This window comes from Sturnira hondurensis, unplaced genomic scaffold, assembly GCF_014824575.4.
Source record: "Sturnira hondurensis isolate 20B ecotype Veracruz unplaced genomic scaffold, ASM1482457v3 Scaffold0000880, whole genome shotgun sequence".
Classification (NCBI taxonomy): Eukaryota; Metazoa; Chordata; class Mammalia; order Chiroptera; family Phyllostomidae; genus Sturnira; species Sturnira hondurensis.
This window is the reverse complement of record NW_028073511.1, coordinates 4,356,732-4,384,066: the sequence shown is the minus strand read 5'-3', so window position 1 is coordinate 4,384,066 and position 27,335 is coordinate 4,356,732. Positions and strand designations below refer to the sequence as shown.

At 54.2% G+C, this 27,335-nt stretch overlaps 2 protein-coding genes across 9 annotated transcripts; one reads left to right on the top strand and one right to left on the bottom strand.

Moving 5' to 3' along the window:
* On the top strand, window positions 1-5,324 carry DLK2 (delta like non-canonical Notch ligand 2). 3 transcript variants are annotated; one of them, XM_037053533.1, is made up of 6 exons: window positions 1-649; window positions 1,121-1,268; window positions 1,536-1,599; window positions 3,079-3,209; window positions 3,645-3,789; window positions 4,456-5,324. In XM_037053533.1, the coding sequence occupies exons 1-6, from the start codon at window positions 230-232 to the stop codon at window positions 5,189-5,191; spliced, it is 1,644 nt and encodes a 547-aa protein (XP_036909428.1). In that variant the 5' UTR covers window positions 1-229; the 3' UTR covers window positions 5,192-5,324. The 3 variants fall into 3 exon arrangements, with proteins under 3 accessions (XP_036909428.1, XP_036909421.1, XP_036909434.1); XM_037053526.1 differs by having other exon boundaries at window positions 1,094-1,268; XM_037053539.1 differs by having other exon boundaries at window positions 447-649; window positions 1,138-1,268.
* ABCC10 (ATP binding cassette subfamily C member 10) lies at window positions 5,294-26,641 on the bottom strand. Of its 6 annotated transcripts, none has more exons than XM_037053480.1 (23): window positions 26,411-26,638; window positions 25,976-26,147; window positions 22,537-23,755; window positions 20,959-21,186; window positions 20,168-20,324; window positions 19,773-19,882; window positions 18,238-18,317; window positions 17,446-17,617; window positions 15,900-15,998; window positions 15,311-15,500; window positions 14,455-14,532; window positions 14,107-14,301; window positions 13,581-13,734; window positions 13,232-13,421; window positions 9,371-9,714; window positions 8,869-9,038; window positions 8,210-8,370; window positions 7,647-7,900; window positions 7,249-7,338; window positions 6,559-6,704; window positions 6,363-6,460; window positions 6,014-6,126; window positions 5,294-5,739 (listed from the first exon to the last, which is right to left on the bottom strand). In XM_037053480.1, the coding sequence occupies exons 2-23, from the start codon at window positions 26,134-26,136 to the stop codon at window positions 5,586-5,588; spliced, it is 4,563 nt and encodes a 1,520-aa protein (XP_036909375.1). In that variant the 5' UTR covers window positions 26,137-26,147; window positions 26,411-26,638; the 3' UTR covers window positions 5,294-5,585. The 6 variants fall into 6 exon arrangements, 4 of the variants coding, with proteins under 4 accessions (XP_036909375.1, XP_036909384.1, XP_036909391.1 ...); XM_037053496.1 differs by having other exon boundaries at window positions 5,650-5,739; window positions 6,358-6,460; window positions 26,411-26,640; XM_037053489.1 differs by lacking the exon at window positions 7,249-7,338 and having other exon boundaries at window positions 26,411-26,637.
* Between the last annotated feature and the right edge of the window lie 694 nt (window positions 26,642-27,335).

Here is a 27,335-nt window from a genome sequence, read left to right as displayed (position 1 = left end):
GGCTGATGACAGGAGGAGGGCGGGAGCGGCGCTGAGCACTGAGCGTGTATGGGATACATATGAGAAGCGTAATGGGAAACGGACTGGTGAGAGCAGAGGTGGGGCGGCTGTGAGGGGCGCGGGTCAGCAAAGCCAGGATGCGAGATGGGAGAATAATAGGGCTGCGCATATCTGGCCAGCACTTTACAGCCTGCTCCCATTTTTAGACTCCCATAATTTCCTCCTTTCGATGAAGAAAGCAAGGTTCGGAGAGGTTAGGTGGCAGCGGAGGGTGGGGGGCTCCGGGGAGAGCGAGGCAGCGGAGAAAGGGGCGAGCGCCGAGCCCCGCGGCGGCGAGGTGTGCGCCAAGCGCCGCAGGGGGTTAGGGGGCGGGCAGGCAGCAGCCCGGGGAGGGGAGTGCGTAGCCGGGATCCGCCGGCACACGCCGCCCCTGGCAGGCGGCCTGAACCCGCGCGGGGAGCCGCCGCCGCCACCTCTCGGGGTCGCCTCGAGCTCCAGATTCCCGAGCGCTCGGCTCTCATGGCAGCCGCCTCGGCTCCCGTCCTCGCGGCCCGCTAGGGGCGGCCCCGCGCCCCAGCTTGGCCCCACGGCGGAGTCCGTCGGATGCGGCCTCGCTCTGCGCCCTGAGCGCGCCGCTTCCCAGCTGGAGGTGAGGACCGCGAGGGCAGGGACGCGTAGGACGAAGGGCGCTCGGGGACTCCAGGCCTGGCCGCGGCCGAGCCGAGCATGGCCGAGATCTGAAGGGGACGTGGGAGCAAGTCCTGGTTGAAGTCGAGGGTGGGATGGGACACTACTCGCTGCCAGGAACGCAGTCTGTGTCCTCAAGGCCGCCCTGTGGCACTGTCCCTTCCCCGTGGGCTCCTCCGTTCTGCGTTCCCAGCTCCAGCCCTCCTTGCGCCCTGACCTGACTCCAGGCTGCCCATCCCTCACCTCTTTTCCCACAGAGCCGGATCCCGGGTCCTATCCCCCAGACCCTTGCTGCCTCAACCCTTCACCCCGCCCCAGCCTTCCCGTTGCCCCCACTCCTTTCTTCTGTCTGGGAGTCCCTCTCCCCCTCGGCTCCTATCACTCCTCGGAATCTCAATCCGCGCAGCTATATCCGCGTCCGACCGCCTCCCAGCCTGTGCTGTCCCACAGGTGTTCGTACATCCGGCCGTCCATCCATCCGTCCTTCTTGGGGCCGGCACTGACCATGCCCAGCGGCTGCCGCTGCCTACATCTCATGTGCCTGTTGTGCATCCTGGGGGCACTGGTTCAGCCTGCCATAGGTGAGCGCACCCCTGCTCAGGTCGCTGCCCTCTCCCGGTGTCCCTTGCTTGCACGTTGGCCTCTGTCGGCTGGAGACAGCACTGCAGCCGCTGAGACCCGAGGGGCTGCTGAAACCCAGGTCTCCCTTTGGGATGGAACGAGTCTCTTTTGAGCTGCCCCAGAGCTGAGCCCACCCAATTACTGGAACCCCGCATCCTCTCCCGAGCCTGCATCTCAGGGAACCCAACCCGGACCCGGCTCACCCCTCCCACATCAATCTCTTGCAGCCGATGACTGCAGTTCCCACTGTGACCTGGCCCACGGCTTCTGTGAGCCTGATGGCTCCTGCAGGTACCTCTTCTGAGCATGTGCTCCTAACCCCTCTCCTCCCCATTTCCCACCCCTTCACACCCACACCCTGCTCTGGCCGCAGGGCAGGTATTTAGACTTAAGACCCCTACTGTGCACTCCCCATCCCCCCATGGCACACAGGGAAGATCGGCCAGCCTCACCCATCCCCAGTCCCCTTTGCCTTGGCTCTTTTCCTTCTTCCAGCTTGCCTCTACACTTTTTGACTCTCTCCCAAGTCTGACCCAGAAATTCTGAAACATTCTTCCTCAAGATACGGGAGAAAGACCTGCAGCTTGAGAGAGTCTGGAGATTGGGAAGAAAAGGAGTGATAAAGGAAAGATGTAAAAAGAATTGGTTGGGCCTGGAAAAGAACGGCTGTGGGCAGGGTTGACGGGGAGAAGTACTTAGAAAAGAGGATCTTCCTCGATGAATTTCAGTAATTGACTTACTGGGGTGGGGGTTGGGCAAACTGTAGCAGGAGGGAGATGTGTCTGGTCGGACAAGGAAATGAGCTGACAGGGTAAGCTGCTGGAGGCTCTGGGGGTGTTTCTGACTCTCCATCCTTGGAGAGGTTTTTTTTGTTTTTTTGTTTTTGTAAATTAAGGCCCTGGAATCAGGATGGGAAGATTGTCCTGATGATCTTTCAGGATCACTCTTTGTTGTTGTTGTTTTCTAAGATTTTTATTTATTTATTTTCAGAGAGAGGGGGAGGGAGAGAAACTTCAATGTGCAGGAGAAACAGTGGTTTGTTGCCTCTCACATGCCCTCAACCAGGGATCTGGCCTGAAACCCAGGCATGTGCCCTGACTGGAACTCAAATGACCTTTTGGTTCACAGGTTGGCACCCACTGAACCATACCAGCCAGGGCTTGGGTCACTTTATTTTTTTTAATTATTTTATTGTTGTTCAATTACAGTTATCTGCATTTCCCCCCACCCCCACCCCAGCCATCCCCACCTCCCACCCTTGCTTCCACCCTTCCCTTTGGTTTTTTCCGTGTGTCCTTTATAGTAGTTCCTGAAAACCCTTCTCCCCACTGTCCCCTCCCTCTTCCTCTCTGGCTATTGTTAGATTGTTCTTAATTGCAATGATTCTGGTTATATTTTGTTTGCTTTTTTCTTTTGTTGATTATCAAAAGGGTCACTCTTAAAAAACAAAACTATCAGCCAGGACTGATATTGGGAACATTTACAGACATATCTTAGTTTCTTCATTAACACATCCCTGCAAAGTATATCCCCAATTTACAGATGAGGAAACTGAGGCTCAGAGAGATTAGACAAAGTGCAGAACCAGGATTTGAATGCTCCTGTCAGATGGTCTGATTCCATATATGTGACCTGCACAGCCCACACCTGTCTGGGATGGGCCTGCTTCTGCTTAGGGACTGTCGTATGTCCTCTTGTTCTCTAAAAGCTCTGGTCTTGCCTCTGTTTCCTCACTACCCAGAGCCCCGACCCTGTCCTTCTCCCCACCAGGTGCGACCCAGGTTGGGAGGGGCTGCACTGTGAGCGCTGCGTGAGGATGCCTGGCTGCCAGCACGGTTCCTGCCACCAGCCCTGGCAGTGCATCTGTCACAGTGGCTGGGCGGGCAAGTTCTGTGACAAAGGTAGGGTAGTAGGGGCAGCTGTTGGTCTGAAGGGCTTTGGGAGAACATCCGTTTGTATTTATTAGGTCTGGCTCAACCCCTCAAACACATGGTGTTGTGTCATTTTAGACTTTGCCTATTTGTGTCTGTATTGGCCCTTAACCTAACTCGATGAGGTAGGCATGACAGCTGCAGAAAACTGTACTAACCTTTCAGATGAGGAAACTGAGACCCACAGAGGAGGTAGAAGTTGCCCAGTCACTCTGAGACAGACTGACATTGCCAGAGCTAGGAGCTGCCCAGTTTTGAACTCAGTGTTGTTTTCCCCACCAAACCGCGCCAGCCTGGGTGGGTTTGCAGTGTAAGCTGCACCCACAGAGCTATGGGTAGGGCCTGGGCAGGTCCGGGTGCCAGGTGTAAGGGGCTATCCCAGAGCCTTCCCTGTCTTTTCTATAGATGAACACATCTGTACCACGCAGTCTCCCTGCCAGAATGGAGGCCAGTGTGTGTATGATGGCGGAGGCGAGTTCCACTGTGTGTGCCCACCAGGCTTTTACGGGCGGGACTGTGAGCGAAAGACCGGACCCTGTGAGCAGGCAGGGTGAGTGCTGGCCCCACGGGGTGAGTTCAAGGTTAGACAGCACTGTTGAGGGGGAGGTAGTGAAGTCGTAGGGCTGAGGGCCAGAAGTCCCGCCCCGGGGTACCGGAGGATAAAACCCCAGTCTGCTGAGGTGTCCCTAGTTCAGGGTTTCTCAGCTTTTTTGTACCATCTGAGCCATGTCTTCAACAACAAAAATCTGCAGGAACTGCAGGCGTAACAGATCAGTGTGCGACTGCTCTGGCTATTGGGGTGGGGAGGTCGAGGACCTCAGACTCCCCTCATCCTCCCAGGAAAGCTGCAGTGTGGCCCGGAGGACGTTCCCCACACAGCCGTCCGCCTCACTGTGTGCGCAAGGAAACAGGCCTGTAGGGGCATTCCAGTGTCAGGCCTAAGGGCCTGCCAGCGTAACAGTGCACTTGCCTTAGCCTCGCAATCAGGCCAAGCCCCACGCTAACTGCTTGACATTGGGTGATCTCCTCTGACCTGCACAATTTGGAAGCTGGGTACTACTTGTATTGCCATTTTTAAAGGAGGCATTGGAGGCTCAGAGCGTGGGTTGACGTGACATTGCTGGGAGGGGGGTGAGGTGGCAGTGGTCAGGATGCTGACCTGGGCTACCCTGCAGGTGTGAGTCCGTATCAAAGCCCTCTCCCACCTCCACCCCAGCTCCCCATGCCAGAATGGCGGGCAGTGCCAGGATGACCAGGGCTTTGCCCTCAACTTCACGTGCCGCTGCTTGGCAGGCTTTGTGGGTGCCCACTGTGAGGTGAACACAGACGACTGTCTGATGCGGCCTTGTGCTAATGGCGCCACCTGTGTGGACGGTGTGAATCGCTTCTCCTGCCTCTGCCCCGAGGGCTTCGCTGGACGCTTCTGCACCATCAATCTGGATGACTGTGCCAGCCGCCCATGCCAGAGAGGGGCCCGCTGTCGGGACCGTGTCCACGACTTCGACTGTCTGTGTCCCAGTGGCTATGGCGGCAAGACTTGTGAGCTAGTCTTACCTGTCCCAGACCCTGCCACTATAGCAGACATCCCCCTGGGGCCCACCTCAGCTGTGGTGGGGCCTGCCACGGGGCCTGTCCCTCACAGCGCAGGGGCTGGTCTGCTGCGCATCTCAGTGAAGGAGGTGGTGCGGAGGCAAGAGGCCGGGCTGGGTGAGTCTGGCCTGGTGGCCATGGTGGTGTTTGGGGCGCTCACTGCCGCCCTGGTCCTGTCCACGGTGTTGCTGACCCTGAGGGCCTGGCGCCGGGGTGTCTGCCCCCCCGGACCCTGTTGCTACCCTGCACCACACTATGCCCCGGCACGCCAGGACCAGGAGTGTCAGGTCAGCATGCTGCCTGCGGGGCTCCCCTTGCCGCCTGACCTGCCCCCTGAGCCCGGAAAGACCACAGCACTGTGATGGACATGGGGGCTTCTGTGCCCCCTCCTTCATCTCCTCTGCCCCTCAGACTGGAGTGGTCCTTTCTTGCCACCCCTCAGCAGCCTCACACAAGAAATATTATTTTTTTAATACACAGACTGTAAGATGGTAATTTTATCCAATAAAAGTATGAAATTATAAGTGGGCTCCTTGGCCAGAAAAATCTGCCTGGAGTCTCAGATGACAGAGGGCCTGGTTCTGGGGAAACCGTGGGATGCTGCCTTAGGAGTGATTCTCAAGAGGAACCCATGACACCTTCTCCCCACTGGGGAGTGCTGGTGAGGTAGAGCCATGAGGGAGAATGTAAACACATGTCAGCTCTCAGACACCCAGCAGAGGGGAGACCCTGGAGTGTGGGGACACTGCTGGGTCCTCACAGGGAGAAGCAGGCTCCCTGCTGGCTGCTCTGCAACAGCTGCTGGAACAGAGAGTGGGGCTGGTTGCGCAGGGCGGCTGGGGAGTCCAGCTCCATGACCCTCCCAGCCTGCAGCACCAGCACCCGATCAGAGTTCAGGATAGTGTTAAGCCTGTGTGGGAAGAGTGGTCTGTGAGGGGGATGGAGGGCAACATCCTACAGCAGAAAGCTGACCCTCATTCCCTCCTCTCCTCCCTTGGACACCACTGTTCTGCCCACAGACTTTATCCCTGGCTCTGCTGGGGGGTGGGTGGCTGCAGGTTCCTTCAATGTGCTATGAGAATGAGGAGCTGAGGTTCACAGGGGTTTGGAATCTCTAGGGCCCTCGCCCCTGGGGTACCTGACACTATAGCCTCTGATCAGTTTCACGCTAGACACTTGCACACCTGTGCGCAATGGTCAGCACTGTCTTGTTGGCAAAGCGTTTGCAGATGGTCTGCTGGAGCAGCTGGTCTGTCTTCTGGTCCACACTTGCTGTGGCCTCATCGATGCACAGGACCTGGGACATGTGGAGGGGTGGGCGGGAAGACAAGGAAGAGGGTTAGTCTTGGCTCCTGCCCAAGCACCAGTGCCCACCTTGCAGCTGGGCCCAGCCCAACCTGCAGCTCCCCCCTCCAGCTCTAAAATGAAAAACTAACTTGGTCCCTTGAGACCTCTCCCCACCTCACTTCCTCACCCCTCACATGCTTCTGCCTTCTTCCCAGCCCTCTCAAATGTCCCTTCCTCTCACCTTACCTTGGCATCTGTGAGGAGAGCCCTGGCAAGACACAGCAGCTGCCTCTGCCCCAGCGATAAGCTCCGGCCCCCCTCGCCCAGCTCGCCATCCAGACCGCCTGCAAGGAGCAGCACTTCACCTCCGGGTCCCAGGCCCCTCCCCGCCCCCTCCCTGCTTCCTCCTCTTCCACTCTGAGGGGTAGGGCCTGGTACTCACCCATGGATGTGATCACCTCACTCAGGTGGCACTGCTCCACAGCCTGCCACAGGGCCAGGTCCTCATACAGGCCGCAGGGGTCCAGGTTTTCCCGAACAGTCCCACTGAACAAAAAGGGCTCCTGGGGGATGATAGCCAGCTGGGATCTAGGGAACAAGGAGGGGACCGCACATGGGCTCTAGGCTGAAGATGTGGTCACTGCTGCTCCCAGCACAGGTTTTAGCTGTAGATCCAGCACCCCCAGGAGAGCTTGGGGAGAAGACCTGAACGCAGCCCTCACTCTATGCCCCAGTTGGTCAGCCATGTTCTAGAACCATGCAGGTGCTTTGAGGAAAACCAGAGAAACCAAGGCCTAGACTCTGTCTTTAAGGAGTTTACATCTCCCTGGGCCATTACACACAGAGAACAAGAGTGGGTTAATGGTGTCGCCCTGACTCCCGCAGTCACAGGGACAGCAGCAGTGGCAAGGAATGAGCAGAGTTCAAATAGGAGGGCGGGGACACATCAAGGTTGGAGAGCCTGGAAATGGGCCGTGCAGAGCCATGGGGTGGAGCTGTAATGTAAGGCCGCCACAAGTTAGAAAAGGCAGCAAAGGCAGGGCCAGGGCCTGTGGTCAATAATGGGCTTCGAAACAGAATTCCCCTACCTTTCCCACATCATGGAACTCAGAGAAAATGATACTAGGCTAACCTGGGGGTGGTGGTGGGATGTTTAGCCCCAGATGTGGCCTCCTGTGGCCAGGGGCAACTGGCCCAGGTCTTGAGCTGTCCAGAGCACCACCTGCCAAGCCCAAGGGGTGTCTTGGGCGCAGCACTGGGAGGCTCTGATTCAGGGTGCAGGGACTGGTGGTCTAGAATGCAGGGGCCATACTGGGAAGTACAGGATGAAGCTGGAAAGATGGGCCTGGGTCAGAGTAAAGACCTCGAGACCACAGCTCTAACCCTGGACCTGCTCTCCTCGCCTGCTTGTCCTATCCACCTTCTCACCGCCAGCCGACCCTGGCTGCCCTAAGTTTCTGTAAAGCCTTCCTGGCTGGGCCTCCTTCTAAGTGCCAGTAGTCTGGTTCTCTTCTTCCCGCTACCCCAGACCTGAGCTCGGCCAGCTCCAGCTGGCTGGTGTCCACTCCATCCAGGAGCACTCGCCCCGAACTGGGCTCCAGCAGCCGGAAGAGCACCAACAACAGGGAAGACTTGCCAGAACCCGTGCGGCCCACGATGCCCAACTTCTCTCCAGGCTGTATGCGGAAGGTCACCCCATCCAGGGCATTTGGCAGCCCTGGCCGGTACACCAGCACCACATCCTGGAACTCCACGCTCCCCTGGGTCAGCCAGCCAGTGCCCAGCTGGTGGGGTTCGTGGGTGGGAGAAGAGGGAAATGGGTGAAAATGGGAGACACTGGGAGGAGAAAGGGGGTTGGGGAGTGGAAGGAGGAGGGAATAATGAGAAATGGATGACGTGAGAGGAAAGGTGGGAGAAATGAGGGCAAGTAAAGAGGGGAGAACAGACACAATGATGAGGGACACAGTGAAGAGATCACATGAGAGGGACATGAGAGGAGCAGAGACAAGTGGCGAGGAATGAATGGAACTTGGGCCGTCGGGATGATCCTTTAGGGCGCCAGCACCAGGCCAGGGGCAGGGGTGCAGGCCTACCTGCTTCGGCTGGCCCTGGGGCTCCTGGGGCACGTCGCAGGAGTACTCCTCCAGCCGCTCAACGCTCACCAGCATGGTCTCTGTCTGCGTGAAGCTGCTCACCAGGCCCGAGAGCAGACCCGTCAGGGACAGGGCATAAGACAGTGACAGGCCCACCAGTCCTAGCAGGAGAGGAACAGCAGCCACTAGGGGAGGCCTGGACACTGGGATGCGTGTCAGGAGTGAGGCAGAACGGGCAACTGAAGCTGTGGACTGCGGGCATTTCAAGGAGGCCAGCGGAGCAGCAGGAAGATGCCAGCACCAGACCAGCACCAGAGCAGGCTGGATGCAAGGCAGTGGAGTAGATCTGGAGAGGCTATGGGGGAAGGGCAGGTGGCAGACAGGTGGGCGTGGCAGAGTGCTGGGGGTGGGGGTGGGGTGGAACAGGGGAGGGGCGGAGTCACAAGACTAGTGCTAGTACCAGGTCCATCACCAGGGTCAGTCACTTCTTGAGACTGTTTCCTCAACTCTAAAATGGGGGGCAGGAGAATTATAATACATCTGCACAGGAGACCCTGGGTGGCAGGTGAAAATGCTGGGGGACAGTGTGGGAAGAGGTCTGGGCCGGGGGATGGGAACCACACGCTTCTGAGGTGAGCATGAAGGTCCTAGGGTGGTACCTGGGTCAGCGAGGCCCTGCTGGTGCTGCACCAGGGCGATGCCAGCGATGGCACTGACCACCACAGCCCCCATGAGCTGGAGCCGAATGTCCAGCCACTGCATTGTGGCACTGGATGCAAACTGGCACCTTTGGTTTAGCTCCAGGAGCCTCTGGTTCTCCTCCTCAAACCTGGGGGAGGCCAGGAGGGAAGTGAGGCCACTCCACTGTGGCAGTGACTCCAGACTCCCCCACGACATGGCTCTTTCCTGGAGCTGATCTGTACACTCACAGGCCTCACCTCTGAGTCCGGAGAGGTCAGTGTGCCCTTTCATAGGGGGCTGCTCTGCCCCACTAACCCTTTCCTGTTTCTTTCCTCTTTCCCTTAGTGCCCTCACCCACCTTTCCCTTCTCAGGAGACCCGAAGCCACCTCCCACGTGCCTTTCTTCTTAAGGGACCCTCTGCCCCCCGCCCCAGCACCTCATCCCCCTGGCCCTGGTTGGGAGAGGCAGATTCCACACACCTGTCAGTGGCCCCAGTGGCCCGGAGCACAGGGAGGCCGGCTAAGGTGTCGGCCAGGTGGGTATAGAGTGGTGACAGGGTGAGGCTGCCCAGGCGCCGCAGCTCCCTCGAGGAGGCCCTGTAATGGCGCTGCACTCGGTAGTAGATAAGGCTCAGAGGCGGCAGCAGCAGCAGCAGCCAGGGCAGGCCAGAGCCCAGCACAACCAGGAGGCCCAGCAGGCCCGCTGAGTTGGCCAGGAGGATGTTGAGGATGAAAGGCAAGCTGTCATCCACACAGGCCACATCAGACGAGAAGCGGTTTAGGACCCGGCCCACAGGTGTGCAGTCGAAGAAAGTCACTGGTGCCTGGGAGAAGGGGTGTGGTTGGGCAAGGGCAGGGCCTCGCAGAGCGGGGGTTGGGCCATCCTGGGGGAGGTGGGTGCAGAGGGAGGCCCGAGGTAGAGAATAGGAAGGGGACAGAGAGGATGGACAGGTGGGGCCTGGAGAAGACTATTCCAGGGTAGAAAAGAGAGACTGTCTCTCTGGTCAGTGGAGACCTTGAGAGGCCTTGCTGGCCATTCCGCTACCTCTATGCTAGACATGGCTATGCCTCTCTCCAGAACATGGGGACTTCAGGCCAGTGAGTGAGACTTAGTCAGATGTCAGGAGGAACCTCCAATTGCCCAGGGCGAGACAGAGTGGTGAGGGCAGTGGTCCAAGTCCTCTTGTCCCATGGCTATGCGCTGAGGCTCTGGAGTCAGACTGCTACGTCGGATTCCAGTTCTGCCATTTAGCAGAAGTGAAACCCCAGGCAAGAGGCTTAATCTATTAAAGGACCCTGCTCCTCATTTCAAATACAGGGTTAATAATGGAACTGCACCTTACAGGACTATCAGGGGGATTAAGTCCTTAATAATAAGGACTTATTATTAAGTCCTTAAGGACTTATCATAGTCCTTACAGGACTATCAGGGCCACATGGGTAGCGGTCAGGTCCTGGGCACAGTCTGCCTGGCATGGAGGAGGTGCTCAGTGACTGCCCGATACTTGGTCTACTAATGGCAGGTACGGTCTCATCAGGTATACCCCTTTTCCTTTTCCCCACCTTCCCCATCCCCCAACTCTCTGCTGTTACTTGGGGAACAGTCCTCTCTTAAGGCAGGAGACTAGGTGAAGGACTTTCTGAAGCACCTCCTAAAGACAGTTTATGATAAATGAATTCCTTCACAGCCTGAAGAGGTCCCCTACTTGGCTCCTGGAGGAGAGGCAGAACAGTGCACTGCTTGGTCCCTGACAGGCAATGGAAAGACCTACACAGTACTGGGTTCACAGCCTGGCTCTCTGGGGAAATAGCCTCCCTTGGTCACCTGCACCCTCAAAGCCTCTGTTTCCTCGTCTGTAAAATGGGGATGAAAATATCTAACTCACAGGGTTATTATAAACCCAAATAAGATAAAGGAAAAGAAAGGGCTTTAATAACAACATTAATAACAATTTCCAATTGAGCACTTAGTATGTGCCAGGCGCTATCCGAGGCACTCTCTATATATTAATTAATTCAGTCATCGTATTAAGTCAATGGGTAAGCAACAGACTAGAATAAATATACACATAGCAACCAGGATGGGTCTTAGAAACAGCCCTAAATAAAAATTGTGAGAAACAAAATTTCAGAGACTTCTGCCAAGATGGAAGCATAGGTGGAAACACTGTGCCTTCTCCCACAACCAAGTTTGAATACAACAAAGGTTTGGAGAACAAAGACGCAGCCAAAGAACAGAAAATTGAACTATACATAAGTCCAACAACAACGAACCGTTCAACTGGACTGGTAAGAGGGGCGGAGCCAGCAGCAGAGCGGGGACAAGCAAGAAAGATCCCCCGACCCCAGGCACCCAGGCAGCCCCGAGTTGGGCTGACCCAGTGAGGGCTCCGGGTGGAGGGCTGGCTGCAGTCACACATTCGCGTGGATAAACCAGCAGGGGAGTGAGCAGTGAGACGGACTGCGCAGCCCCCAACAGTGAACCCAGTGGCGGGCTGGCCATGGTCATACATTCACACATTCGAGCCCGCAGTGGGACAGACCTCGTGGCCCCCAGTGGCAGTGGGAGGCAGTAGAGGGGGACCACCATTGCTTTCCTTTGGCCCCGCCCCACATACAGCATCACAACCCAGTGACTGAGTGGCCCCGCCCTGGTGAACACCTAGGGCTCTGCTCCTCATACATAACAGGCATGAACAGACCAAAACATGGCTTAAGACGAACTCAAAGCCCCAGAGCCGATAACTCTAAGCGACCAGGAAATAGCGAACCTCTCAGATCCACAATTCAAGACACTGGTAATCAGGATGCTCACAGACTGGTTGATTTTAGCCACAAATTAGAGGAACATATGAAGGCTAAACTAATTGAAATGAAGGAAAATGCACAGGAAACCAATAGTGATAGAAAGGAAACTGGGACTCAAATCAAGGGGGTGGACCAGAAGGAAGAAATGACCAAACAGGAAAAAGTGAAGTTACAAGAATTCAAAAAATGAGGAGAGGCTTAGGAACCTCCAGGACATCTTTAAACGTTCCAACATCCCAATTATAGGGGTACCAGAAGGGGAAAAGAAACAGCCACAAGTGGAAAACTTATTTGAACAAATAATAAAGGAGAACTTCCTCAGTCTTGCAAAGGAAATAGACTTCCAGGGAATCCAGGAAGCTCAGAGAGTCTCAAAGAAGGTGGACCCAAGAAGGAACACACCAAGGCACATCATACTTACATTAGCCAAGATTAAAATGAAGGAGAGAATTCTAGAAGCAGCAAGAGATAAGGGGACAGTCACCTACAAAGGAGTGCCCATCAGACTGTCAGCGGGTTTCTCAAAAGAGACCTTACAGGCAAGAAGGGGCTGGAAGGAAGTATTCCAAGTCATGAAATCCAAAGACCTACATCCAAGACTGCTCTATCCAGCAAAGCTTTCATTCAGAATGGAAGGACAGATAAAGTGCTTCTCAGATAAGATCAAATTCAAGGAGTTCACCATCACTAAGCCCTTATTCTATGAAATGTTAAAGAGACTTATCTAAGAAAAAGAAGATGAAAAATATGAACAGTGAAAGGACAGCAAACTCAGTTATTAACAACTATACCTAAAACAAAAACAAACCAAGAGGACAGCTAGATCAGGTGTGGAACCATAGAAATGAAGAACACATGGAGGGTTAGAAACAGGGGGGTGGGAGGAGGAGAAGGGAGAAGATACAGAAAATAAGTAGCATAGACGGTGGGGAGAAAATAGACAGGGGGAGGGCAAGAATAGTATGGGAAATATAGAATCTAAAGAACTTGAGACACGTGGTCATGAACTAAAGGGAGGGAATGGTGGGGGAGGGGTATGCGGGGTGGAAGGGAATGAAGGGGGGAATAGAACAACTGTAATGGTATAATCAATAAAGTATATTTAAAAAATTTCACTTATAAAAATACATGAACACAAAACAGCATTTCACAAAAAGACAAAAAGATACATATCAAACACACTTAGAATGGTTGCTGTTTAAGGAAAGGAGGGGAAATGGAGAAAGGGTATGCAGAAAAGAAACAGATGGATAAAAAAGCAAAACCCCACAGGGACTTCGCATGAACTAAGGGGCGGTTAACTCAGCCCTCTGCACGCAGTCCAGAACGGAAGTGACTCTGAGGACAAACCCCTCCCAGTGTTACAGAGAAAGCAGCAGCCTCTCTGCTCTCAGCCTTTCCGGGTCTCAGGTTGACAAGTGCTGCACGCACCTGTTTGGGGCTATATTCTCCTGAGAGCCAGGAGGGGGCCCCCGATGAAGCCCAGGCATGGGGAGGGCTGCCCACGCCACCCCCACCCTCTCATCCCCTCACCATGAGAACTCGACACAGCAGGCGGCGATGCAGGGTGGCGGCTGCTAGGAGGGTGCCTGCTGCAAAGAGCACCGCTCGGAGAAGGGTGCAGAGGGAGTTGACACCGGCGATTGTCGCATACACGGTGAGGTAGAAACGGACGTCTGAGGAGCCATTGGGGGCAGCTTTAGGCAGTAGGAACACTGAGGTGCTGGGTGGTGGGAGGAGGCGGTGGGTAACCAAAAGTAGGGCCACTGGGAGCTCCCTCCCCTCCCCCTCACCACTGTCCCCCACTCTCCAGAGGGACAGCCCCACAACCCTCGCTGCCTGCCTGGCAGCCGCTCTGATGACCCCAGCCCCAGCCACTCACTAGAAGCTTCTGGGGCAGAAGAGGAGCAGCTGAGCAGAGAGGAGCCCTGCGGAGTCCGAGGAGATGGGGGCTGCGGCCTCCAGGGAGTCGTTGCCTGCTGCCTTCAGCTGAGAGATCCAGTGGGAGAGCCACCAGTCGGCAGCGTTCCTCGTGGCTGGGTGGGGATGGGAATGAGAAAGCTTCCAGAGAGACTCACCCCCTTTATTCTAATCCTCTACCCTTCTTCACTCTGCTGGCCCTCCCTGCCCGGCCATGATTCCACGTCCTCCCTGGTGTGTGCTTCATTCCTGGGTCTGTCACCCCACAGGTCTGAGGAGAATGTGACCTCAAATCTGCTAAATGGGGCAGATCAGAAGATGGCTATGGAGTGACCTGTCTGGCCTCTGGGACTCTCTCAGAACTGGGCGCAGGCCTATTGTCCCAGCTGTCGCCAAGCCTGGTGAGTCTCTGGGCTTTGTAAGAGTTGGTACAAGGTGAAGGATGTGATGGGGACCTAGAAGACAGGGCCTCCAGGGTTTATCCCTACCTTGCATGAGGAGCAGCGAAAAAAGGATGGCCAGGGCCAGGCCCGCACCGATGGCCCTCCAGTATGCTTGGTACACGTGGAAGGCCACGGCGCCCTCCTTCTTGCTTTCTTCCTGCAGCAGGCGGCCAGATGTGCCCTCCTGCACCTTTAGCCCCTCCTTTGTTTTCTCTGGGTTCCACACTGACTGGGCTGTGGCTGGGAAGATCAGGAAGGTCAGGGGGGATTAAGCTTGCAGGCTGATAGCTGAAAACCTCAGTGTTTCAGAGGGGCAGGCACGCTCTGTAGAAATCATCTCTCTCCAGGGTCACGGTGAGGAGCAAGCCACCTCCTCCCATCCTCGGGCCATACCTGAGTCAGACCCTTGCCCATCCTCAGCCCAGACTGTGGGAACAGCTTGCACCAATGGCAGGATCTCAGAGGGAGGCCCTGGAAGGTAGCAGGGGAGATTAGGAAAGGACTATTCTAGAAATATACTAGGCTTTTCTAAAAGCTAGTATATAGGCTTTTTACTAGGCTTTTCTACTAGGCTTTTCCCCCATTTTCTATGTGTGCCAATCCACCCCACCCTCAATTCTTTTGGGACCCACCCCAGCACAGCTCTGCTCTGGACCCCCAGAGTCTGGGCAGGACCATCAAGTCCATCCCCTCTGTGTCTGGAGTCCAATCAGCACATTTAGAAAATATTTACCCCTGGGAGAGTCACAGCACCTGTGAGCACTCTGTCCAGAGTCACCTCTCAGCACTGCTGAGCTTCTCCTCATGCAGCAGAGAAGACCCCTGACTCCCTGGTGGAGCCTCATGTCCTCTGTTTCTCTCCCAGGAAACTTGCAGATGGTCATGTCCCTCTGGATAATAACCCTTCAGGATTTTTTTTTAAAAATAAAAGACTGTTCTAAAACTGTTTTCTCTTCTCCAAGGGCACCCGAATATTCTCAGTGATCCAGGCATCTAAGTCCAGTCACAGACCCCAAGTCCCCAAGCCACTGGGCCCTTCTGCCAGTGTTCTCCTTTCCCTCCTGCCCCGTTTCCTCACACTGGTTCTGGGAAGGCAGGACAGAGGCTTCCATTAGAAAGAAGGATGAGCAGGCCTCACACAGAGGGGTGGCAGAATCCGCACTTGACAATCCATCTGCCCCTCTTCCCCAGTTACACCCAGGCAGACAGCTCTCTCACTGGCCGCCTCCTGCCCTGCAGACCACATTACCAGCCCGGACCAGGTGCCCGGCCTCCAGCAGCAGCACCAGGTCAGCCTTCTCCAGGTACTCGGTGCGGTGGGTGCAGAGCAGCCGTGTGGTGTGGCTCAGCGCTCCCAGGATGCACCTGTGCAGCAGGTGGTTGGCCACGTCTGCATCCACAGCAGCCAGAGGGTCATCGAGGAGATAGAGCTCCTTTTCCTAGAGAGCAGTGGGGGCACCGTGGACAGCAAGTCCTAGGTCCTCTGGCCAGAACCCAGATCTCTCCTAGGACATGACCTTGAGAGTCAGACAGGGCAGTTCAGAGGAAGAGAGGGAGGTGAGACCTGAGGTGCACTTTCCTCCAGTCAAACAAGCCCAGTGCCCCAGAGCAAGTGCCCAGCCTTGCTGGGTCCCAGAGCCTCAAGGCACATAATAGTTTTTAAAGAACCTTTAATTCTGCCTTGCAAAAGGAAAACAGGATGGCCAAGGGACCAACAACTCAGGAGTGCGGGGGGTGGGGGGGGCGGGGAGTAGGGGATTAGATACTGATGACAATATCCCATCTCATGCCTTCTGACTGAGTTCCCAAGGTTCCGGGCTCCCCCACCTTTAACTCACCTGGTAGACAGCACGAGCAAGAGCGATCCGGGCCCGCTGCCCCCCGCTGAGGGTCACACCCTTCTCTCCCACCTCTGTCTGGTCTCCAGCAGGAAGGATCTGATGGGACAGGCCCCTCGGTGTTGGTCAGCGAGCTTCCCAAAACTTTCTACCCCATTTTCTATCCCTTTGCATAGAAAAGAGTCAGGGAGCTTGAAAAGACTGATCTTGAATCTGAGGGAGCAAGGCAGTGGACATAAGCCACAATTCCAGTAACAACCAGCATTTAATGAACATTTACTATGTGCTTGGCACTTTATAGGCATCATCTCATCTCTCCCCTTGACAACCTTATGAAGATGGTATTAGTTCCTTTTCACAGCTGAGACCAAAGCTCAGACAGAGCCACTATCTTGCCCAAGGTTGTTCCACAGCTAGTATAGGGCAAGACATACACACAGATTCCTAACCACTCCTGCACGGTGCCCTGCCTTTTTAACGGGCAAGGATGACGATGGGCATCATGCGAAAGCTTTCACAGGTTTTGCAGGAAGGAACGCACCTCAAACCTTCCTGCGGCATCAGGAGTGAGGTCCTTAGCTACGGGGTCCCTGCACCACAGGAAGTGCTTGTAGTCCACCAGATGCCGTGTCCTCTGAGGAGCTTTGCTATTCATCTCTTTTCTTACTGTCTACAACAGTTCTACCTGAGCACTGTGGTAGATACTTGGGAAATGCTTGATACAGAAACAAATAATAAATGGACCTAGGATGCCCCATGGTCAAAGTCAAAGGTCCTCCCTTCCAGCCAAGTGCCACATTTACCCGAACAGGGTAGCGGTGAGGACAGTCCTGCAGGGATTTGGGCGTGGGGAGGGGAAATCACGGGAAAAATGTGTAATCTCGTCGCCCCTAAATTTAGTACTCTGGGTGCAGGGGATCTAAAGAGCTCCTTAGGCTTCCCTGGAGTAACCTTGACTCTCCCAAGTCTCCCCACTGGCAACTAAGGGAGGGACTCTTGAATAAGAACTGTTAGTCAGCCCTGAGCAGTGTGGCTCAGTGGGTTGGGCACCGTCCCACAAACCCAAAGGGTTGCAGGCTCAATTCTTGGTCAGGGCCATGCTTGGGTTGTAGGCCAGGTCCCAAATGGGGGCATGCAAGAGGTAACCAATTGATGTTTCTCTTGCACACCCATGTTCCTCTCCCTTTCTTTATCTTTCCCTTCCCCTCTCTCTAAAAAATAAATAAATATATTTTTTTAAATTCTAAAAAAAGAACTACCAGTAAGACCTATGCAGAACTAAGCCTCACAGAGAGCCCTTCCCTGCCCCAGATGACTTGGGGCTCCCCCACTGCTCTGGGGCACCACCACCACCACCCCTCTGAGCCCCACGCAGAATGAGGGACCAAACAGCTGAGCACTGTGGGGCGACCAAAGCCCGACAGCCAGTCCTAGGTGAGGATGCCTGCATGGAAGCAACGCCTTCCCAGAGTAGCACGTCTCAGCCTTGAGGTGTCAGGGACACGAGGAAGCAGGTGGCCAAGAGGTTTCGGGGCCAGGCACTCACACTGAGGTCGTCATTGAGGGCGCAGGCCTCTAGCACTTCCTTATATAGCTGAGCATCAAATGTCTTCCCAAAGAGAATGTTGTCTCGGATGGTGGCAAACTGGATCCAGGGTTCCTGGGTGGCCAAGCCAAAGCCATCGGACAGCCCCCACACTGCCACCCGTCCACGCAGCCTGCAGAGAGCCAGGCCAGCAGCATGAGGGCGGGCTCCAGACGGAGTCTCTCCATGCCCAACCCCTTTCCAGACTGCTGTCTTCTACACAGGGCCCCCTTCACGTCCCATGGCTCTCTGGGTTGGCGGCCATGGAGGTGGAGATGTCCTAAATGAGGCTGTGGGCTCATTCTGAATAGGGAAGGGAGGAAACTGCTCTTTGACTGAAGCCAAGAAGCTGTCTTTATCTAGATGTGCTCAGAAGCTCAGAAGAAACTGTGGCCGCTACCCTGGATTCATGCATTCTCACCATGAAAGAAGATGACCTTCCTTCACACCTGAGCTCTTCCCTGGGTCCCTTCCCTGCACAGCCACACTTTCTCAAAGGGCGGCGATGCTGGATGTTTCTGTTCATTTCTTCACTCACTATTATAACACTTAAAACGCTCTGGTGTGATGATTATGATAATTCACTTTGACTGTCTCCCCCTTTCCGGACTGAAAACTCTCCCAAGAAAGGGACCATGTCTTCTTCATCTTGGCATCTCTGGCCCCTAAAAAAGGTGTCCACCACATAACAGGGACTAGGTAAGTGTTCGCTGAAGGGCAGAGCTGAGGGCGGGGATGCTAGAGGTTGCTTACCTGTGAAGTTCCCCAGCGACAGCGGCCAGCAGCGAGCTCTTCCCACAGCCCACCTTTCCCACGATGCCCACAAGGGTGCCCTACAAAAATTCCGCACAAGTGTCAGTTCTCCTTCCTGAGGCCCCGGGCTGCCAATCATGCCACAGAGGCTTCTTTCTAGGCCCCAGTCAGTCTGTAGGGAAAGAATTTTCCCCAAGGAAAACTGCCCAAGAACTTCCAGGGAAAGCTCTAAGACAGTGTTCCAGAAGGTGAGAGGGGAGGAAAAGACCTCAGGCTTTGGGGCCTGCATGCTGGGCTGGCTAAGTCCACCTGCTGCTAGACTTCTGATACCTCAGGGCAGAAAGCAGTGTTTTCAGAAGTGTCCATTTCTGTGGTTTGCAGTTTAAATTTCTTGTGTTCCCTTCATTTCTTAGTTGTAATACACATTCATAGAACTAGCTCCTTGTACAAAAAGAAAACAGAATCCTTCTCTAGAAACAGGCAGAGGTCCCAGAAGCCCTGTCTGTGATGCCCCCACCCAGCCGGCCAGGGCTGACCCATCTACCAGTGGGCACCAGACCAATCCGAGACCCTTCCCTGGGAATGCCCCTTCGTTCTGGCTACAGCTGGTAAGCAGAAGGGCTCTCTGCAGTCCTATCTTCTGCTCAGTGGAGAGTGGGTCCACAGAGAGAGAACAATGAGGCCAGTACAGAGAAAAAAGCAGACAGAAGGAAAGAGCTCTCTGCAAGTCGAGGCCTGGTTCTGGGCTGCTCCTGAGGTTGGGCTGCATGCTTGGTTTTGGACTCTGCAATTCGTCTCTATACCCTTAGTATACATTCTTATTTGCTTAAGCTAGCTCCAGTGGGTTTCTATGACTTCTATCCAAAAAAAGCCCAACTGACACATTAGCAAAATTCCTTTGAAAAATCCCAGCCTTATCTTGCCTGAACTAAGAGGAAAAACAAACATACAGCCCGAGCCAGAAATGTGGGCCAAGTGTGGCGGAGACAGTTCAGGCACCACTGGAGGACGCTGGGTTGAGACGTGGGGCACAGGGTGGGGCGGGGGTGGGGGTCGGGGCAGAGTGAACACTCAAGACTGGGGTGAACAGAAGTCACTCTATTACCAGGAATGTTTTTCAAGTGCTTCTTTGAGAATGTGTGCCCATGGTGTGAATCACAGAGTGCGACTCCTTTCACCAGGCTGCAGGGGATTACCTATTCCATTAGCAAAAACCCTTTTCAGAGGGTTGTTGGGCCGCTGCTGGGCCTCTTCCCGGCCATCAGCCTTGGGGGGGTGCTGGATAAGTTCTGGGGTCTGTTCTGAACTGGACAGTACCTAGGGGTCATGGAGGATCCAGCAGACAAACACACTCCCTGGTCTGGACTGGGTGGGCGTGAGCTGTCCAAAGACCAGAGACGTGACTAGTCCTTCCCTTGGTAACTGGAGCTACAGGGCCATCTAGCTATGATGGGCTCCACCCTCGTTCGTCTGCCACCGAGTCCCCATCCTCCTTATTAGTCTCGGGACTCTCCTAGGTTGTGTGAGCAACAAACCTTCTTCACTTCAAGGTGACTGATGAAGGTTTCCTGGCTGGTTCCAACTGGGTCCCAAGAAAACAGGGCTTCGTGCAGCTCCACCACTGTAGATCCATCTGTGGGGGGATCTGAACAGGGGAGACAACACTCACCTTGGCCTTCCAATGCACCACCTACCTGCTTTGGGGAGGGTAAACCAGGGGCATGTCATTAGCTTGCCTGTCCCATGTCTGTTTACTCAGGGCTGATTCAGCTTCAGTCTCCGCCTGAGGGTTCTCCCCCAGGAAACGGCTACCTGCTCTACCTGGGTTCCATTGCCTCTAGCTTCTCTTGGTAGCATCTGGGTACAGTGCCTGGGGGCTACAGCTGCCTCCTCACTTTGTGCCAGGTTCTACCCTCCAGCTTCCCCTTACCTTGGCTGTAGTAAGCCTTGGGGTTGTGGTTGGGAAGGTCGAGGAACCGCTGGATCCGGTCCAAGGACACTTTGGCCTCCAGGAGGCCATTGATCACCCAAGGGAAGTTGTTGAGAGGAAGGATGAGCATGCGTACCAGTGCCAGGGCCGTGAATACCTAAGTGGGTTGGAGGGAGGGAGCGGGGGTGAAGTACCTGAAGGCCTGCTGTATAGGCGGCCCCATGGATGGGTCTGTGGAGGGAAGAACAGGGCACCAACAGAACTGAGGGACAATCAGGACAATCCTTGCATCAGAGTTGGCAAAGGTGGGTACTCTAAGAATCCTACAGACTCCAGATGTTCCACCAGGGATCCAGGTCATACCTGAAGCATAGAGGCCCAGCCCATTCTCAGACCTTCTCAGAATTTCTAAGTAGTAACCCTCTGGCCCTGGGCAGAAGTGTCACTGGATTGTGGATTTTTGTTTTCCTCCAAGGCTATCAGAAAAATAACAAGGGGACCTAACACAGAACTTGGGCCTGACTTGAAGTTAAAAAGGAAGGAAGAGGTAATAGGAAATTCCTTCACAGACGGAAGGGTTAGTTACATAAGTGAGGCCCCAGAAAAAGGTCCCTTCAGAGGATTCCCCTTGGTTGGGAAAGGAAAGGCAGCCAGGGATCCGCCTCCCTCCCTCCTTCCCAGCCAGCACCACCGTCCTAAGCCCACCTCCCCACTCCACTGCAGCATCCTTGCTGCTGCCTTCCTCCCATGCTTCCCTACAGCCATCCTCCCTGCCCCTCCCAAATCCCTACCTTGGTGGCAGTGAGCTGGTGCCCCATGAGGACATAGGTGATGAAGATGACAATGGAGATGACAACTGGCAGGGCAGCCCACAGGTACACACAGGCTGCATCCAGGTATTTGATGACGCGGAGTTGCCCCAGCTCTTGAGCCCTGCAGGCCTCTACTCGGGCCCCCAGTGCCTGCTCCCACCCGAAGAACTTGATGACTCGAATGCCACTCAGCAGCTCTGTCATGAGCTAAGGATGGGGACAAGAAAGCAGCGTGGAGACACTGCTCATGTGTTTGTCCCCTGCCCAGGTCTCCCCAGGCTCCTGGTAGAGGGTGCGGAGTACTATGAGCCCCCACATACTCTGTACTTGCTACCTTGGTGTTCTCCTCCACCTCACTCTTTCTGTAAGTCTCACCCTCAAACCCTTTTCTGCCCTGGGTTGCTTCCCCTCCCAGTCTTTTACTTCTCCATATGCTCTAGCTGGGAATGGGTCAGAGCTGGGACCCCCTAACTTCCTAAGAGATGAACTGGTACAAAAGGCAGAGGGTACGATGCCAGGGTAAAAGCATTCATTCTGTTAGATGAGGGACTGAGAACTACTTCCCAAAGCCAGAAGATAAGGGCTCTGGGGGCTGGTCACCAGTCCGGCCCATGGCTTGGGTGGTATGGGAACTACTGCTCCTGTTGGAGAATACAGGTGTAGGAGGCCACGCCACAACTCAGGGTCAGACAGGCAGAAGGGCCCAGGCGAGATGGGCCAGGGCCGAGAAACTCTTTGGATCCTAACATTTTTACATCCCTGGCTTGCAAGACAGGGAGGCACGGGGAGCCTTCGCAGATGGCCCTGGAGACCTGGTCTGTCACGGACAGGGAAAAGGCCTCCTGCTATAACCAGCCACCAGGGTCAGCTCCTCCCCATAGCCCTCTGAGCTATTCCAGTAAGTTGTTGCCAGCTATGCTGTATAGGCCCCCAGGCCCACCATCCCCTCTGTAAAGGTCCCCACAATCATTGCAGAACCCAGAACTGACTCAGCCAGATGTGCAACACCTAGAGCTGGCCCAGGAAGAAAAGTGAGCTACTCCTTTCCCCACAGCCCACCTCCAAGAGGCAGCTGGAATAGGCCTAGGCTTCCCCCATGCAGCTACAGGATGGTTTATGCCCTAGATGAAGAGGTAGGAGACTTGGGGCCGGATCTATCACTAGAAACTCATTTGGTCCCAGAGAGGTTACTGTCTACCCCCTAGGGTGGCTGCTTGGGGCTGCATGAACTAATATTATTAATGAGTCACATTCATTTAGGGTTCACTTTGTGACTGGCAGCACACCGAGCATTCCCTCACAGGACCCTCACAATGACCCAATGAGGCAAACTATGATCCTCACTTTACAAATGAGAAAATGGAGGGCCAAGGTTAAGTGACTTGTCTGGGGTGATTCTACTAAGTGGTAAAGCTGGGATGTGAACCCATGTCTTTCTTCAGTCTGAGCTCAATTTCTAGACCATACTCCCTCAGGCACTGTGCATGGCAGAACCTGAGGACCAGGATGCTGGGTGGGGGTCTCCAGATTGCTGAGGGACCTCAAGCAGCCCCTCACCTTAACCCGTGCATCCTTGTGCTGTAGCATTTCCTGGTTACTGGCCATGATGCGGGTGGCAATCACTTTGTTGACAGGTACCAGCAGCAGTGCCAGGATCAGGCCACCCACGAAGGCCACACCCACCTGCTGGTGCAGCAAGTACAGGGTGATGGCCAGCTGCAGCGGCAGGCCCCAGGCCTCATGGAAGCTCCCGGCAAAGTTAAGCAAGCGCTCAGAGTCAGTACCCAGGAGGTTCAGGGCCTCCCCAGCAGGAGGGCGGCTGGGACCCAGCTGTAAAGCCTTTCGGTACAAAATGTTCAGCACCGCCCCCCGTGCCTGAAGTGTCACCTTCCGTACCTCATACCCATACTGATTCTGCAGCACAGCGCCCAGTACGGCCCCACCAGCTAGCCCCAAGGCATACAGCAGGCCATTGCTTAGTGGCTCCTGCCCCTCCTCCAGGAAGCCCACCAGTAGGGACAGCAGCAGAGGCCCTGAGAATCCCAGCATGGTCCCCACCAGCTTCAATAGTCCAAGAGCCAAGTAGCACCGCCCAAAGGCCCCATACAGGGCCCTCCACAGCTGGCCCCCCTCCTGCCAGTGTGCCTGGAAAACACGGGCCAGGTAGGTTGGGTGCAGCCTGTGGGGAAGGTGGCAAATGTCCTGGGGCTGCTGGAGCTCTCCACGGGCACCACGGGCCAGCAAGGGTGTCAGCCAGGCATAGGAAAAACGTGACAACCAGCTCTCCCCATCTTCAGCTATCTCGGGGTCCTGTCTCTCAGGGAGGAGGGGCTCCTGGACCCAGGATTCCCGGGGCTCCCCAGGGACTGCCCAGCCCAGTCCATAGGCCAAGAGTGCAGCTAGCTGTAGGATGAGAAGACATAGGCGGGACAGAGGACCTGGAAGAAGTGGGGGCAGAAGCGTGCCTCGCTGGAAGTGCCATAGCAAGGTCAGCACTAGGGCTGGAGCTGGCAGAAAGGCGGCCAGAGCCAAGGCCAAGGGCCCCTGGGAGTGGCCATGAGGGGAATAAGCCAAAACCCATAAAGCCAGGCTGTGGCTGAGCCAGGCCACAGCTGCCACGCCCCCTGCCAGCACCTCTAGCCCTATAGGCCCTGGGCCTGCCCCTGGTGACAAAGCAACTGGAAGGAGGTCTAACAGTGGAAAGATGGCGAGCAGGAAGGAGGCTGTGATTCGGAGGCGCCAGCCGGGACTGCAGAGTAGGTTGTAATCTGGACTCCTGGGGACAAGGAGGAAAAAGAAAAGGAGATACATCATGGCTGATTCAGGGCCCAGACGTCCCTCTAATGACTCACTTCCCTGAAGAGAATCAACTCCCTTTCCTCCTCTGTACACATTACTTCCAATCCCACTTTACCCTGGAACCTGGAGCCTTTTCTCCCAGGAAGTCTTCCTGGATTCACCTAATCTATTTTCTAATCTAACCACAACATTTCTGATCAGTCTTTCACCACAGAAATTAACAGTTTTGAATTTAGGGTGTACCAAAATAAAGGTTAAATTAGAAAAAAAAATTATACATTTTCATACTGATTAACTACTACAGAATGAGTATTCATTTTCACAGAAATAGCTACCTAAAATAATCCTTGAATTCACCCAAAGCGCTATTAGATGAATAAAAATTTGACTGAAATACACTTTTTACACTCTTAAAGCCTGAATTTCATGAAGCCTCAGAATACTCTACTCTCAGTCTTTCCAGTGGTTGTAGAAAGTGGTGTGGATCGTTCCTGTGACTCCTTTAGCTGAAGAAAAACCTCTTTCCAGTCTCGCCTATATCTATCTTCTTGGCATGCAAGACATGTATTTTTTTTTAATAAAAAAGGCGATCTGTTTGCATTAAGAATCAAGTATAAAACACGCCAGCAGCAACAAATGTTAGAATGTCTTGAAAGTTCATGTAAAACAAGGATTAATCTTGTTTCCTTTGATGGCAGGGGTGGGTTACTGAAAAATTTTAATTGTAGGTTAAAATGCTTCAGGTTTCCTTTAAAAAGTCCAGCTGAGAAGTTATACAGAGGGGTTTCTGTTGGAATAAAAGTCAACCTTTAGTAATTCTCTTAAGATGTGGAGACAAAAGAGCATTGGGCCTTTGGAGGCTGGAACACTGGCCCTAAGTTGGCCATCGGCCAGTCTCACGACTCTTTCCCTCTGTGCATCTCATTTTCCTCATTGGTGCAGTGACCAGTGAGGACTCTTGACCCAAAGCCCTCCAAGGGCCCTTCCCACTTGAGATTTTGAACCTCTCTAAGTCTTTTCAAGAATGCACAGAAGTCTGATGAGTGAAGTGAAATAACCGCAATTTCTACTGATTACATGCTCATTCTTTTTTTTTTTTTTAGATTTTATTTATTCATTTATATTTAGAGGGGAAGGAGAAAGGGAGAGAAAGTTCAATGTATGGTTGCCTTTCGTGCATCCCCTGCTGGTAGTTGGCCCGCAAGGAACCAGCCTGCAACCCAGGCATGTGCCCTGACTGGGAATCGAACCGCGATCCTCTGGTTCACAGGCCCGCACTCAATCCACTGAGCTACACCAGCCAGGGCACATGATGCTCATTCTTGTTTGCTTTTTTGTCAGACTGTGAGTTCCCAAAGGAACCCCTCCGAGCAGGCTGTGGATGTCTGTGCTGACTGACTAACCCTCTCTTCTTTTGTCTCGTTCTGCATAAGAGACAAAACAGTATTCCTCCACGTCCAAAGCTTCACTTACCCAAGGAAGGACCTCATCAATCCCCTCATTCATCTTGGTTAGGGACACATTCTGTCCATCAGGCTAAAGACTCCCACAGGCAGAGACAACACTCTGGGCAGTGGCCAGAGTGAGACTGATTTTGCCATGTCTAGCCATACAGGAACTGAGTACAAAACCAAGGTGAGTTTAGCCCTTGCACTTTCTAGTCCCAAACCTGGGTAGGGTTAGGGTTGCGATTTTGCTCTTTTCCTCTACCCACTGCTTCCTCTCCAGCTATGTATGTGTTCTTTTCTTAGCTTAGGAACACAGAGGTTTCAAGAGACAGAAGTGAGAAACTGGTCCTACAACTCCAACACAAATTATCCTTTTTTGGCTAAAAACATTGTTCACCTAATTTTGCCTCTAATTCATAACAGTTGTGTCTGAACATCTGAAAATCTATAAAATTGGTGATTTCTACCACGCACCAAGCTTTTAAAACTATGCTAGGCACTGGTTCTATATGCTTAAATGCACTATCTGATTTAAACTTCCCAACACCGTTATGAGGCTATGAGCAAAGTCAAGCAACTTGCTCCAAAACAGCCACACTGCTGCAAAGTGGTACTGCCCACATTTTATTCTACTTTTGCCCCATTCCAGAAACCTCACCATTCTGGTTACACTGCCGCGCAAATGTGGGCTTTGGGAGAGGTCTACAGGCACACACGGACAGATGTGTGTGCACCCCGACTCTACCCACCTAGGGGTCCCCCAATAGCAAGCACTGAGCACGGCGAGGAGGGCGTGGGGCAGGGCGCTGAGCACCAGCTGGGTGAAACAGTGGCCCGTGGTGTCCCCCTCCCACACCGGAAGTGGCTGCAACGCGCTGGTGTCACACAGCCGGGCCAGAAGCCGCTCCATGGAGGTTTCACCTGCGGGGAAAGCCAAAGGGTGGAGAGAGAGGGAAAATTCCTCCCAGGGAGAGGGTAATCCGCGTCCCGAAGGACGAGGACCAGGCAGGGGGCAAGCCCCCGGGAAGTGGGGTAGCTGGGACGCTGACCAGGTCGTGTGGGTGGTTTCAGCTAGCCCTGACTGCGAGCCCCAACCACCCTCTTCCGACCTCCAACCCCGCCCTCGAACCGGGACCTCCCCTTGCATCCTCCCTGAAGCCAGACCCCGTCCATTCTCGCGTTACCTCAAGGGCACAAAGGGAGATGGTTTGGCTGCCTGGAGCTGGCGGACCTCCGGATTGGTCACTTACGCAGCCTTTGAGGTCCGGAACCTATAACCTGAAGAACTGCTTTTCACCGGATCCTAAAATCCCGAGCACTGGTGTAGGCAAAAGAGCCTGCTACCTGCCGCGTTGGGGTGTTGGCCACGCTTGCTTGGCACCCCCTAGAGGCGGGATGACTTCTCAGGCGCCGTTCACCCTCATGCTTACAGGGCTTTAGCATTGGTGCTCACCACTGTGGGCTTCGTTTGGTGTCTCTACCCTGGCACGTCCCTGCTGTGGCACCCTAGTATTTCCCCCCGTCTATGCGGCCTCACTTGAATGTGAACTGAACTCAGCTGTAGTGCAACGTCATTCATACACTCACGTAGAGTACTGTCTCCTCTGCCTGCTGGTTACTAGCAGGTACATGCCTTGCACTTCAAGTTTTCAGAACTTTCTGGGGAAGTCGAAGGTGAGCTACACCGGGGAATAATGCCATTTAGGGACATAAAACCATTTCCTTCCTTACTCCCTGGCTACATGGCCTGGGGTGGGGGTGGGGAGTATCTAATCTCTTCGAACCTCAATTACTTTGTCTGTATAAAGGAAATAATACCAATACCAAAGGACTGTTGAGAAAGTTTAGTGATTAAAGTGCTCAGAGCTAAGTGCTCTGCTTAGATTAGTTCCACAATAAATCTTTAAGGGCAGCGGTGGTATACTGGAGTGAAACGCTTCCCCTCTCTCAGGGCGTTCAGGCTAATAGCTTTTGCTATACATAGCAAATTAACTAGAGGAGTTCCACTGCTAATTAACTAGAGTTCCACTTGAGGCTTGAGTTTTTGCGAGTTTGGCAAGTCCCTTGCTAAATGATGCTTTTCCCAAAGAGGTGGGAAATGTGCACAAA

Coding starts and splice junctions, on each gene's coding strand:
- DLK2 (XM_037053526.1), top strand. CDS start 230: ATGAAGAAAGCAAGGTTCGGAGAGGTTAGGTGGCAGCGGAGGGTGGGG. Junction 1,269..1,535: donor ACTGGTTCAGCCTGCCATAG/GTGAGCGCACCC, acceptor AATCTCTTGCAG/CCGATGACTGCAGTTCCCAC. Junction 3,790..4,455: donor GGACCCTGTGAGCAGGCAGG/GTGAGTGCTGGC, acceptor CCTCCACCCCAG/CTCCCCATGCCAGAATGGCG.
- ABCC10 (XM_037053480.1), bottom strand. CDS start 26,136: ATGGAGCGGCTTCTGGCCCGGCTGTGTGACACCAGCGCGTTGCAGCCA. Junction 15,999..17,445: donor CCCTCAATGACGACCTCAGT/GTGAGTGCCTGG, acceptor CTGTCCCATCAG/ATCCTTCCTGCTGGAGACCA. Junction 6,127..6,362: donor CTCTCCTCACAGATGCCAAG/GTAAGGTGAGAG, acceptor CACATGTCCCAG/GTCCTGTGCATCGATGAGGC.